This window comes from Castanea sativa, chromosome 6 (genome assembly GCF_040712315.1).
Source record: "Castanea sativa cultivar Marrone di Chiusa Pesio chromosome 6, ASM4071231v1".
NCBI lineage: Eukaryota > Viridiplantae > Streptophyta > Magnoliopsida > Fagales > Fagaceae > Castanea > Castanea sativa.
In genome coordinates, this window is record NC_134018.1 from 54,808,122 (window position 1) to 54,823,011 (window position 14,890).

The following is a 14,890-nucleotide window of genomic DNA, read 5'->3' on the forward strand; positions in this document are numbered from 1 at the left end:
TTGGGATTCACTGGATTAAAAAAGCTCTTAGTATCCATCTCTCCATAAGAAGTTAAGAACTAAGGTTTATGATTGTTGGATTTTAGAAAACAAAGGGATTGAGATCTGGTGCAATAGCTCGGGCTATTGCACCATGCAATACCTTCTCAATGGTTCAAATTAAAAGTTAAAAAGTTAACTTTTGATACTAACCATTGGATCAAGGAAGTTAGAAAGGTAAAAAAGTTGAGATGTTTAAAAAAAGTTAAAAATTTTGAAAAAGTGAAAATGATGTGAGAGGTTGCATGGTGCAATAACCACCGGATCTCAATCCAAAACACAGTAACCTTGAGTTTTGTTCTTATAATAGGATCAACTGCTTTAATGATTATTTTGGTCAAAATTTTGACCAATCCCACATTTTGAGCTTCGCTGAAGGGAAACAACCCCTTAAAAACTTGCTAAATTTGTGGGATGTGCCCAAAATGCCTTAGATGCAACCAACCTATTTGTTTTAGCTTAGGTTAACGATTTTGATATTATGGCAAATACAGTAGCTCTAATGGGTGTTTGTTTTTGTGCTTGTGGCCAACACATGGACCTTCAGCTTATTCAAGTGTTCCAAGCTCACTTTGTGAACCCTTCTTGAATAAGCCTAAATAAGTCCATATTATTTACCCTCTAAACCGCATTCCTTCAATTCTCCACTGAAAATAGCTTTAAAAAAAAAAAAAACTACATTGAGAATGTATGAGCTTGGACCATGTATTAAAATGATATCAGTAGAGATAATGGGCCCATAAATAATTTGGGCTTTGCCTTGTGCGAGCTTGTAGGATATACCCAAAAATGGCCATCAACACATAACAAACATCATTGAGCGGAGCCTTTGTTCATTCTCATTTTTTGGCAAAACCAGGCATCAAATTATTGCTTAAATATAGCTTGGTGGTGGATGAACAAAGCTCATGTTCTTTAAAAACCAAGCCATGTTCATCCTGTTAGGCATAAGGATAATCATGCTATTTTCACCCTCCCAGAATCAGGGGCGGAACTATCCTTGGACCAGGGGGCAATGCCCCCCCCCCCCCCTAATTTAAAAAAAAAATTTATTATATATATGTGTATTAATTTTAGCAATTTTGTTCTATAAAATTACATTTTATTTCCCTTTAACAATATCATTGATTTTTTTAAGACTAATGTTATACTCACAAACTTTTTTATAACATTTTTACAAACTTTTTTGGCAGTAAATTCTTATTGGTTCACATATGGGCACACCACTCACATCTTTTTTTTACTTGTCAATAACCACTTATTACATAAGTAATTTATAAAAAACTTCTAGCATTTTTCTCATTTTAGTGACTATAAAAAAATTTATAGATCTAAAATCTAAAACAAAATATACAAGCCAAAAAAAAAAAAAAAAAGCTCAACAACAAAAATTATGAGTAAAACTAAAAACAAAATTAAGCTCAATTAACTAATTTTATCCAAAATAAATAACCTTGCCCTTTAAAAAAAATTCTAAACAAAAATAATTTTGTTCTTACTTAAAAAAAAAAAAAAAAAAATCTCAGCAGCTAAGTAGCGGAATCAAAGGTTGAAAGCATTGCATCCAGTCAACAGTAAAACCGCCCCTCTAACCCAAAGTTCTGGTTCCGTCCCTTCCACCATGCCCAGTTCCCTTTCTGATTGAAAATACGATTATGTACTACCAAAAGAGAGGTTACAATTATCAAGAGCTCTATCAAGGTCTACAGCATCCCTGTCCAGCTGCTCAAGATGATGAATTTTCTGGTAAATGCTGAAATGCTTGTGCACTTTTATGATTAGCTAGGTCCATAATAGAAGAAATATGATAACTCTGGCATAGACAAGTAGCTGCTTAAAGAAAGGGAAAAAATAAACAAGAAGAAGAAGAGAAGGGATAGATGATCAGCCTATTCTTTCATCCTATAATGGGTCCTAAACAATTAGAAACACATCCATGGGAAACATGACATGATAGATTCAAAGCTTCCATTATCAGCCGCATATAGATATTTGCTGAACACCGACAATATAGAGCATTGTACACCATTGATCAGTGAGCAAGTTCAACTCTACTATACAATACGCATACATGTTAGAGGGAAAGGGTATTAGTAAAGAGAGTTATAGGTGCAGCAGGTGGCAATGATGGATGAGACACAGATCAGGAGTGCAGGAAGTAAGGTGGAATTCAATAGTTTACTCTCACCCAAATAACCAGACAGTGTTATTGTACCATCTGCAACTACACGAGCCAGTGTCCCAGCTTCCGTGGAAAGCAATCCACCATTGTACGTCCCTCGGGAAAGCCTTGATGACATACAACGAGATAGGAGCGATAAGTTCACACCTGGGTTGGTCAAGCAAATGAGATTCCAAATGATGTGCAAACTGCAAAACATCCTCTAACAAAACATGCAATATATGTCACAATTACCAAGCTATAGTCCAGGAAAAGTATGCCCCCAGTAAATGGGATCTAAGATTCTTAGCAAAACAAGGAAACATCCACCCCAAAATTTGATCAATACAAATAACTATAACTGCTGTTTATGATATCATATCAAGGGCAAAGGGTCAGTTTTGATTTAAATCTCATTTGGGCAGTGTGACTCAGACCTAATCCAACCCACTTAATTCTTTTCCCTCACAGAACTACAAGTGATTAATTTAGTTAATGAGTAACTTCAGCCTTCAGGCCAAAATTTTAAGTCCATAAATAAAATTTCCAGATAAGCAGGGTTCTGGCTACACAATAAGGGTGATTTGTATCTAATAATGCAGAGTGTAAACAAAACATACAAGCAAATAGTCCTTGCACAACTAACTTATGTTTTCTAAATATATAAAGAGCAATAGTTACCTTCAAGGACTTCAGCTGACACAAATGTGATTAGGGCAGAGCCAACATATTGAGGGACAGAGTAAGGGTTGAATATGTGGAAGCTTAGGAGGATTCCAATACACACCATAATTTCAGATGCCAGTAGAACTTGCCTACAATCAGATCAACCAGAAAAGAGATAGGGGAAGGGAAAAAAGAAGAATGAAGAAATATGTATCAGCTGTGATAAAAGATAAACTAATCTAGGCCATAAATATGGAGCTGATACTACTTGGATGCAATATATTTAAATCATAAGCAGAAGACCAGAACTTCTCTTCATATGAAATGAGAAAACCATAAGAATTAGGCTCTGAAGAGCATTGAAGACGTACTTGGGGTTGGCTGAAAATTCATAAAATCATCAAATTTTCTTACTAGTTGGTCCTGAAAAATTAGGATTGATGACAACCCTTAGTTATATTTCATATACTTCAGCACCCTAAATTACTCAATTTAGGACCATTCAATCACAAAGAAATCCTTGAAGGCAAGATGTGTACTTGGGTAGTGACAATAGGATACAGAATTTCTGTTCTTTTTTCACTATCTTTTATATACCGAGAGAAGGTGAAATCAAATCCAATTCCTTAAGTAAATAAATTTATAATCTTAGAATTTCATTGCTCATTAGAGTATAAACCATGATGCTGTAAGTGTCTTACCTTTTTTCTGTTGATAAATAAGTGTCTCACTGACATTTGCCAATAAAAAATTTCTAGTAGCAAAAGGTAATGCTACAGTCTATGGTTACCTTACAATATCAAAGCAACAAGGTTTTGAAGTCCTTGCCGTGATCTTTTTTTTTGGGGGGGGGGGGTGGTGGGGGTTGTGTTTGTGTGTTTATTTATGATTTTAAGCAATAGGATTTTCTGTAATACACAAATGGTTGCTTTCATTGGAATCCACTATTCATTTAAGTGGCACATGATTGGGCATTAGAATCTAAGGCACAATTATTGGATGACAAATACAGTACAAAGATGTGACGTGGGGAGGTAGATAAATTAGAATAGAATTAAAAAAATCAAGGCTTCCAAGTGAGGAGCTACTACATGGCTTAAAGGTATACCTTTCTTCAAAGATGTTGGTGATATATTTTCCAACAATGATGTTTACTGGAAGCACTGTTAGACCAAGACATGCGAGAAAGATTGCCACTCTGCTGATTGGCCAAATAAAATAATATCCAGTGATTACACTTGATTCAGCAAGTACAATCTCCATGGCATATTTGAGCATGAAATACACGAATAGTTGAACCTGGAAAGGAAGAGATCATATTAAAGTTTAATGCTAATATACCTCAGATGAGAGATATAAACCAAAATGACATGACACAGATTTGCTAACAGTAAGCATGAAAATTTGAGGAAAGGTACAGAAGAAAGATGCAAAAAAACTTTAGTGAAAAAAGATTGGAGGCTCCACTTTTCACTTATCTGTCCAAAAATCAGCAAAGCTAAAACTTAGAATGACAATAACAAGTTTGTCCTTTAAACTTCGATAAACCTGGATGAATTAATTTCCCCACGAAGTGAAAATGACTGAAGTGTACCACAAAAGACAAACTTTACGATCTCATACTACCAATTTTATATACTTATTTCCATTATTTTCTAGGGATTTCTAAATCTTTTGGTGCCCCAACAAAGTTGAGGCATCTAAAAAATGCTTAATGTGATATAACTCTCCTCCCCTTGATGGAATGATCAGAACTTCAATTATGGGTAGTACTTACATTGTCTCCAAAATATCAGTGCATGAATTTTGATGCAATCATAACAAGTAGCTTTTTAAAGTAATAAAAGGTAAAAGATTATCTATTAATAGACCAGGAAAACATATCATATTATTTTCTTTATATAAGAAATTAACAATTCTTTGACTTTACCTCTCACATGTAAAAATTAAACAGGTATGACTTCTACCACAACATAGAAATTGAGTGCTCACTGCTCATAAATCTTTTTGGATGGCATATACTTGGCAGAGATATGGAAAATTACAGGTTGAAAATATATATAGAAATCAGGGTTTGAAAGATGTAAATGAAATTTGGCATCAGGGTTTAGATGCATAAAATCAACTTTCTTAATTGCTGTTGGCAGAAATGGCATCAACTAAAAACATATATTATTTAATATGTAAATGAAATTTGGTATGAACTCTAAACCTTGACTGATGGTGTAAGTAATCTGTATGCCACCACAATTGAAGTTACAGGTTTGTGAATTTCCTGAGAATCTTCTTCAGCATCATCACGTTCCTGGTCTTCATCTTCATCTTGTTGCTTAGCTTCTATTTTCATTAGCAATGGTTGTGTATAACCATTCTCTAAGGTAACATTTGCTAATTGTCCTAGACAAGAAAAAACAATTCATAGAAAAAAATCATGCCTGTAAACATATAAAAAAAAAATTACTTATTACTAACAAAATTTAAGTACTTAGTGATATGAAGCAAATCGACTCTTATAGATGTTATTTTCAAGCAGCTGGGCCCTACAATTATGGGATAGCTTGCCCCCCACCTCCCCTGATGCAGGGAGAGCATTAAAACCAAATTCATTTAAGATTTTGTTACACAGTTGATGTTAAGTTGTTAACTGAGCCAGATGATATGATGCTTTGCCTTGAAAAGATTCATTGTAGGACTACAGAGATCGAAAGTAAACAAAGTGGATCAGAACACAATAGGCAGTTAGTTGATCCCTTCCAGAATCAACTTGTACTAAACATGAGGGACTGGCATCTAAAGGACATGAGTGCACTTGATGAATAGAACTCATGCACCAAGCCTTTTTTTTTTTGGATTGATAAGAATAATTTTATTGAAAAGAGACTCCCTGGTGGGAAAAAAAAATCACAAAGTAGCCTAAATAATTACAATTGAGAAAATATCTACATGAGAATTGACTCTACGAAGGATTGAATAGAGTTACTATCCGTGAGACCCGATACAAAAGACCACTCATAGAAAGAGCTAATGAATGATGCTTGCAATTGAGTTGATGTGCATTCCACATCCTCAAAAGTACGTTGATTTCTTTCCCTCCATATAGTCCACATCAAGCATTAAGGAATGAGATTCCACAAATTAGGTCCCCTACTCCGCCACCCCTATAATAAATCAAAAACTTTCTCTGGTAAAACCTACTGAATCCCAAACAACTTGAATATGAAACTCCACAACCCAAAAACTACACTACAATGTAACAAAAGGTGCTCCACTGTCTCTTCACTACAATGATGCATAAAACACAAACTCACTAATGAGTAACCCTTCTTGACTAGGTTCTCACAAGTGAGAATATTCCCCAAGCCGCTGTCCATACAAAAAAGGAAACTCTTCAAGGATCCTTGACCCTCCACATGGTTCCAAGGGAAATACATAGAAGATGAGTCCCGTAATGTCTCATAAAAAGATCGCACAGTGAAATCCCCATTACTCTTTAACTTCCATCTCATTCTCCCCCTTAATGGGAACATGGGATTCTAATAGAAGGAAAAATGAAGCCACCCCATCAATCTCCCAATCATTAAAGTTTCTCATGAATTCCACATGCCAACTCCTCCTCCCCCCCTCCTCCCGTCCCTCCAATAATGATGCCACTCAAGTGTTCTTCTCCATAGCAGTTTCAAACAATGTAGGAAACATCAACTTCAAAGGTTGATCCCCACACCAACAATCATGCTAGAATCGAATTCGACTACCCAAGCCCATGTCAAACTGAGTGTACTGTTAGGTAGATGGAACAAAAAAGCGTAGAAATTTTACACTCCTTTCATCCCAATCAAAATGTCTTACTTTATTTTCTAGGAATTCCCAAAATATGTGTCTACTTTCTAGTGAAAATTCATAATTCTTCAATTTCCTATATTCCCCTTACCTTTTGATAAAAATCAAACAAGATTTCTTTTTAAAAATCATGCCACCCCTAAGATAAAGTAATGGACATTTTAGAGAAAATCTATATTTAACCTTTATTTATTTTTTTTGATAGGAATATATTTAACCTTTTATTTATTAATAATCATGTAATTTCATACCAAAAAATATCAAGTGGGATGGAGGGAATGTATAATTATAATTGGCTGTTGCTCAAATGATACTAAAGTGACTGACAGTGTATGATAAAGGCAGAAAGGTTCATCACTACTACTTCAAGAGATGAGGGAGACTGTAGGTTAAGAAAAGTACTAGGTATATACTGAGTTGTTATGATCAAGAAAGAAATAGAAAACCATTATAATTAGCCAAAATGAACAATCTTGTTGACGTACCCGCATTAGCTTCGTTTGGCACAAGATTTTCTTTAGTTTCACAATGGGGCTCTCTAAATGAAATCCATAACCACAATAAGTAGACAAGCCATGCAAGAGCCATAAGCCAACCAGGTAAAGTTTCTTCATTGAAGGTGAGTTTGTAAATCTTAAATTTCGTCTGAAGTAAACAAGCAAGAGCAGGACCACACGCCATTCCAAGCGCACTTGCACTAACAAAACCTGCAGAAGCCTGCATTCGCAATTTCAATGGTACACAATCACTGATATAGCGCCGGTTAATAGCTCTTGCAGAACCTAACCTGAAATGTATAGCAAGACCACATTGGTTACTAAAATGAAACCGAAGTGCATGCTTTTGAAAAGGACAAGAAAGAAGTAGTATCCATGATAATAAGCACCAAGATGCATGTATAAACTATTCAAACTACTTTAATTAAAACTTCGGAGTGACACAGAAATTTGGGACAGCGATTGGGTGTTATAACCCCCAGAATCAGCAGTAATAAATAGCAAGAAAGCAGCACTGTTATACAAAGTTCCAATATCAACAATATGGTATTTCTAGGCAACTTGTCATCCCACAATCACTTGAAAGTCTGCTCAAGATCTAAATACCTTCAAAGTGTACCACATTAATTTGTTAAGGAGTATGATATCTGTTACTTTCTTTTCATATGATAAAAATGTGAAAATAAGGAACAAGAGGCAGAACAAGAACCACAACCTGATTTTAACTAGTTGTATTTGCAATTAAGGAATCATATTCTCTACAGTTTGTGATACTAAAGGATAAAATAAATTTAAGGGTTTGAATTTTGTAATGTATAGAGGCTCCAATATATATATATTTTTAATAGTTAATTGATATTTTCATTAATAAAAAAGTACATCATGTTCACGATGATGAACGGACTGTACTTGAAACAAATACCAAAAAAAAAAAAAAATCACAGAGAAACAAAAACAAACTGCAGAAAATCAAATACAGAAATACATTGCATAAAACCCCAAATATGAGACCACCCAAATAATGTCCCAACTAGCGCCCTTATTCATCTTCATTGTTACCCTTAGAAAAATCTACCTTATTTTGTTCCAATAAAATGTATTCTTTTCAAACTTGATTGCTTGTATATATTAGTTTGAATGAGGTTTTGGTCACGTACACACTCAAGTCCAAAAAAAATAAATCCAGTTGAAATTCAATTTTTCCTTTTCAATTATACACATGAAAGAATAAAGAATACGCCTAAACCACTTGTAAAAGCAAACTTTTTACTAACATTGAGTATGACATACAACAACAATTAGCTTACTTATTAATCAAATGTAAGTTTCACTACTCAAGTAATGAGAGTAATAAAAAAATTGCTTACCCACAGAACAGGCGACCAATCAGAAGAACGGTTATTGAATTAAGATCATAAGCCAGTGCATATAATGCATTTCCCACAAAAAGGACGATGCTACTAAACACAAGTGGTCTCAAGTATGATCTATTAGACCATGCACTAAAGTAAACGGAAGAAAACACCTGAGCAACAGCCATAGACCCAATCACAACACCACAGACTGTTGCTGCAGCTCCAAGGCTCAAGGAGTAGTCGTCTGCTGTTGGGACTATAATGTATGTGTTGACCATGTACAGAAATGTGTTTGCCAAGTTCAAGAGAAGTGACATAAAATGATATCTTTGTTCAAGAGACTCATCTTCAGATGGAGTTGGTAACTCCTCCTCCATAATAAATGCATGTCTACCCAAGAAGTGAAGGAAGTTTGTTGAGTTTGATAACCTGTCTACAGCTGATTTAATAGAATCAATGACAGGATCCTGCAAAACCAGTAAAAAGGCAACTAGCATCATATGCTGTAGTCATTTTTTAGAATATTTTAAAATAATATGACTACATCCACAAGCAATGTTTTGTGATGAAAAATCAAGTTGAATACCTAACAAAGTTTGAAACATACAACAATACCTCTAAAGTTTCAATACCACATACCTCATATTTTCACTTCACCTTTTTATATAGAAAAACTTCTAATGTTGGCTGTTTCAATCTTAAATGTGTTGCATAATCTAAATTTTTATGGGGTTATGTAGACATGTGATCACATCATCAACTTGAGTCGGGTTTTTTTTTTTTCTTTCCATATTAACTTCTCCTTCTAGATTTATTAAGATATTTGGGTATATAAGGATTTGGGATAAAAGGATTGGACTTTAGCTCCTATCACAAAAATATCAAATGAAGTCTAACCTCCCAAGAAGGTTTCAAGTTATGGAAAGTGGATTTGGAATCACTCCTTTTCACCTACCCACTTCTTTGCAAGACTAAAACATGCATGGAAAACAAGAAAAATGATTATGCTTTTTAAACCCCAGTTAGAGTAATGGTTAAGTGATTAAATTCACTATATCTTGTTTGTTTAAACTTTTGGGATAAATGGACCTAGAGCAAGCAGTCCTGAGTAACTCTATATGTTGATTAGTGTCTTGCTTAAATAATTAGCTCTTAGAAAAGATTTCTCTTCTATAAATTCAGTCAAACGCTAAAATTTGCAGTTGCAGCCATCTTGAAATTATTTTAAAATTAATGCTTTTTAAAGATGTAAGACATCCCAGCAATGAAAAGGAATTGTAACCAGCACATGCTTTTTGAATTGCAACGGAAATTTCAAAAACACTTCAGAAAATAAACCATGACGTTGCAAAAGACAAACATAGTAACACTGCATATAATCTTGAATGGAGATGAGAGAAAACCGGGTGGGAAAAAGCAGGTTGATCATATATTGAAATATAGTTCCCCTGATTGTTTTGAAGGTCTTGAAGGTCTGCGAGATTGTGAGATATGGCTCCAACAACAGCGCTGAAACCCTGCAATTCATTTACTAGCTGATAATGCTTCCATTCACACATAGAGACAGTAGAAGTTAATCTATGCCTTAAAAGAGCTATTAACAAACATGAAAAGAACTCAAAGCCAAAACTATGAAGGAGACCAAGAAAAAATTTCCAGGGCATTATTCAAAATTAAGATATTGTACTCAAAATAACAACATTTATTCTAAATTGGTCAACTTACCACATGCTTAAAAACTTGTCGCAACTGGGAGTAAGGATGATTTGCACGAGTTTTGACATAGTAGTCAGTGAACTTATAGCCAAACCTCTTATCAATCTTTTTCAATATCTTACGTATACCAATAGCATTCATCTCAACAAAAAAGAGAAGCCTCAAAAGTTCTTGTCCAACTGCTCTATATGCTTCTTGCAATTCGGATATTCTTGATCCATCTGACTGTTGTATAAGAGCATGGTGCTGCTCTCCAAGATTGGATAACCTGGTAGCAAGCAGTCCTTGTTTTTCCAGCAGGAACAGGACAATTTTTTCGATCTGAAATCCAAAAACAATCAAAGATGACATAAATTTGGTAATCAATTTTAACAAATGAGTATAGGACCTGCATTATCCATGAATCTTTATGGATTGTCTTTGTTAAGAAGAGAAGTTCCCTCTCTCTCTCTGTCTCTCTTGCGCACGCGCATGCACAAATTATGTAAAGCATCTACAAACCCATTCATCATCATAATTCACAACTACACAATATATTAGCATGAACTTTCTTAGGAAAACTATGCAAATATTCTTTATATTCAAAATCAGAGAATCAAGATAAAATTTTGAGTCAAGCATGCTAACCCAAAGAACTTGCTGATGGGATACACTGAAATCTCAGCCTCTAATAGTAGTAAAATTAAGTCAGTTTAAAACAAATGCATGAATTACTTTTAGAAAACCACAAATTGGGATCAACAGTGTGGCATAAAGTGAAAAACATAACTTAAATTATTCCCTATCCAAGTGTGACCCTGCATCTGCTCATGGATTTTTGAACCTCACTTTGCAGCATTCATGTAAATGGGGTGCTATTCATAATTCATGCGAGGTAACAGTTACCTGACAATCTAGCAGTCTTGAGAAGTCCTTCAGAACAAAATAGTGATTTTGTGTTCCAACCTCAATTTGTTCTGTGTATCGCTTGACTTTTTTCTTCATTAATTTATAATTAATGTAGTATCTGAATAGAATTGAATCAAATTATAAGAAAACTAGATAAGGTTCAAATAATAGCATGGAGATAGGGGAATAAGGATTCATTTGTGGAATAATTATTTACATGAACAAGTGACATAACAATTTGCTAATGGTCATAGAAATTGATACACATGAATGCCTTCATTATACTGGATTTTAAAGCAGTTCTGAAGCATTGGGTTCATTCAAATAACCATTTCATTTCCAACCTTCTTTTTGTATTATATATCAGTAATCACGTGAAGTATGACACTCAATTGAACAATTTAGAATACCAGAAATTACCTAGACAAGTCAAGTTAACAAAGGGAATTGTTCCTCTACTTTTCGTGGAGCAAAATAATATTTTCTTTAAAAGCAGGCAACAAACATTAGTGGCTTCAAATACATCTGTTCCACATATTAACACTAAATTAAAGTAGTGGAAACAACTTCCTCTTTTGAAAAAAATCTCAGATTAACATAGAATATGACATATCTTGGAAATGTTTCCAATAAACAGGATAGGACTGCCATCAGAGGTTCATAATCAACTTGTTTCAAGGCCCTTGATAGAACGAGGGTTTTAATTTTAAAAAAAAAAAAAAAAGGTCCCAGAAAATCACCCACCCACATCAAATGAATGTCTAGTCTTGCAACTTTAACAAAGCCCAATTGACAAACTATATCTCAGAAATCCAATCTTGTCTGTATGGATTTTATCTTTACCTTTATTTGTTGGTTTATAATATTATTTACCAAGCTAAGCAGGCATTATCAATGGCATGGGGGAGGGGGACTGAGCACTCATGGGACTTCTGGCTTTATCAATTGCTCCCTAGTGCTGAGATTTTTATCATCCCCCCCCACCCTTGATTTTTACACACCCCCTTTATCTTTTCATGCCAAACCATTTTTGTTTGTTCCTCATAATTCAAAGATGGTCCTCTTAGACACTATAAGCACTTTTTACCTGATTTTTTTTTCTTCTCAAACTCTTCAAAAATAATAAGATCTTTTGAGATTATATACTTCATATAACCAATATTATGCCATTAATGTGACTTATCATTCTCTAAAATTAAATCCACTATATGTACATATGTAATGCTTATCAATTTCACACTAGTGCACTACATTACATATATACGAATAACGAATCAAACTTGTGACCTGCCTCTTCTAGCCAAATGATGTTTAGACAGGCTACTAGCCATAACAATTTTCATATACCTAAACAGCCTTGGGCCCCCTTGGGGAAACTTTCTGGCTCCGCCAATGTATTTTTTATCTGATTTACATTGCATTTACTTAGTCTAGTGAAAGAAAAGCTGGTTATCACAGAATATATAATATCCTATAAAATAAGATATAATCCAGAATTTATAAGAAATATATTGACTGCGACTTAATATGACTGGGAAATGAAAAAGAATTAGGCAATAAAAAAATTTACAAAGAAACTTGAATGAATGTAAAACAAACTTGTCAACAAATCAAAATCATGAATAGAGCAAGTATGAAAATTAAGGTAGCAGTTCTGTTAAAAAGAAAACATATTCAGTGAGGCAATGGACTACAGCCAAACAAAATGTGTTGCCTACTGGAATTCACTCATTTGTCCAACACGAGGCACGACCAAAACCTAATTCTTAGCAAATAGCATTTAGACCTTAAACATTGGCTGAAAGTAACTAAAACATACCCCTGCCATTCTTGAATTTGTGACTCTCTCAGCTTCTTTCCAAAGGCAACCATCTCCCAGGAAAAGGATTAATAAGCTGTAATAGACTATAATCAACACAAAAGACACTGATGACTTAAAAATAATGCAACACAATTTTATGGACAAGTTTCTCAAGGGTGAAGCCTAATATATATATGTCAAAGTAGTAAATGGAAACCTGCAATGTGCATTTCCTTTCCACTTAAATGCTAATGATTTGCTTGCCTTACTCACTGATACTCATCAATTGGGATTGCTACCAATATGCATATTCTTTCTCCTTACTCTTTATCACTAATATTTCTAATATGATTTCTGTTCAAAACCATATATAGAAAGTGAATACATACAGATTAATTGATAATTAGTGTGTACATATAGAAAGTGAATACAATAATGGGAACCAAAAACAAAAACCACAACAACAACAAAGGAAAAACTTTAAAATATAAATAATCCAAATGAACCTACCCAATCAAATCAAATCTTTTGAATCTATATCTTTTTCCTATTAAAAAAAAAATCAAATCTTTTGCTTTCTTGTATTGTATTGTACTCTCTTTTCTCCTCACTATAATTCTCAAAATTCCTTTGACTTTCTCTCACATTTCTTTATTTTTGGTATTCACTAAAAATGCACATAATATAAAAATGCTCCTTCGACTGCCCATTTTGTGAGTGTGTGTGTGTGTGTGTGTGAGATTCAGACATAAAAAAAAAACTCTGTATTAGTTATATTAACTTATTATTTTATTTAAGTCGTTTATCAAAAAAAAAACTTATTATTTTATTTTATTTTCTAATTTTTATTTAAGGAAATGAAAGACAAGGATAAGTAATATATGAAGCTTACATAAAGCACACACCCAGATATCAACAACACAACCAAATTGAAAACAAAACCTTAACATTAACAACGCTGAAAAAAGAACCACAATAAGCTCTAAGAATGCTTAAAAACAAAAACCCAGAAATAATTTGCTTATAAGAGAGAGTAGAATCACTAACAAAATCCAGAGGTGGAAAACCCACTTCTCCTTCTACATGTTAGTCATTTTTTAAGTAGTGACTTAGACCAATATGTGTCTCAAAGACTGAACTTTTGGATTTGGTACGCTAACTTTGCTTAAAAACTCAAGAGAGACAGCGAGAGAGAGATAATGTGTGTGTGAGTGAGAGTGAGAGAACAGTAACTCGCGCGAAACTAGTTGAAATGGTTGGGAAAACCAAATTACGAGAGGTATGGAATCATTGACACGTCCAAACGTTTGCATTGTATAATATGTTACACGCGACAAATCCTACCGTTAAGACAATCTTTGTTTTTTAATCAAGTCTGTTTCCCATGCGAAATGGAATTGAATAATGGTAAATCTAAACACAGAACCAATATCATGTCCAATTTCACAGCTTACAAGTGGATAAATTGTGAAATTGAGTGTAAGAATAGCTGTGTCGGTAATTTGGCTATCTCTGGGGTCGTGTTCGTGGTTGCACACTTTATATTAAAGAAACATGTTAGCAATTAGAAGGTACAATACACTATATATGTATAGGAAGATAGTATATAAGAAGATATATTTTTGGAATGTAAGGCATCTACAAAATATGCAAAGGGTAAATTACACCAATTTTCTTTAGATTTCACACATGACATTCTTCTAATTTATACCTCCTAAAAACATTTATAGGAAATGCCATTCCCTAAATTTTGTATAAATAGTAAATATAACAAATAAGCTCATACTATTGACTTTCTTAATGGAATATTCTATTTTCTAAAAGATATACTTAAACAATAAATGAAAAGACACCATTACCTTTTGTATAAATGAAAAAAAAAAAAAAAATCAAACAAAGAGTAGTAGGAATCTTTTTTAAAAATAGAATA

The 14,890-nt window shown here is 33.8% G+C and overlaps 1 protein-coding gene across 3 annotated transcripts; it reads right to left on the minus strand.

Annotated features, from left to right (window-relative positions):
- Positions 1-1,630: 1,630 nt before the first annotated feature.
- Positions 1,631-14,170, minus strand: LOC142638917 (SPX domain-containing membrane protein At4g22990-like). Of its 3 annotated transcripts, none has more exons than XM_075812995.1 (12): positions 14,008-14,170; positions 13,178-13,314; positions 12,979-13,054; positions 11,157-11,277; positions 10,281-10,592; positions 9,959-10,072; positions 8,568-9,022; positions 7,189-7,490; positions 5,079-5,263; positions 3,975-4,165; positions 2,882-3,015; positions 1,631-2,368 (listed from the first exon to the last, which is right to left on the minus strand). In XM_075812995.1, exons 3-12 carry the CDS (start codon positions 13,029-13,031, stop codon positions 2,130-2,132), a joined length of 2,106 nt encoding a protein of 701 aa, XP_075669110.1. In that variant the 5' UTR covers positions 13,032-13,054; positions 13,178-13,314; positions 14,008-14,170; the 3' UTR covers positions 1,631-2,129. The 3 variants fall into 3 exon arrangements, with proteins under 3 accessions (XP_075669110.1, XP_075669108.1, XP_075669111.1); XM_075812996.1 differs by lacking the exon at positions 13,178-13,314 and adding an exon at positions 12,507-12,564 and having other exon boundaries at positions 1,632-2,368; XM_075812993.1 differs by lacking the exon at positions 13,178-13,314.
- Positions 14,171-14,890: the final 720 nt, after the last annotated feature.

Excerpts from the sequence above, each read along its gene's own strand:
- LOC142638917 (XM_075812993.1), bottom strand. The coding sequence starts at position 13,031 with ATGGTTGCCTTTGGAAAGAAGCTGAGAGAGTCACAAATTCAAGAATGG. Across the intron at positions 7,491-8,567 it reads ATTGGTCGCCTGTTCTGTGG|GTTAGGTTCTGCAAGAGCTA; the intron begins GTAAGCAATTTT and ends TATACATTTCAG. Across the intron at positions 3,016-3,974 it reads ACCAACATCTTTGAAGAAAG|GCAAGTTCTACTGGCATCTG; the intron begins GTATACCTTTAA and ends ATCTGATTGTAG.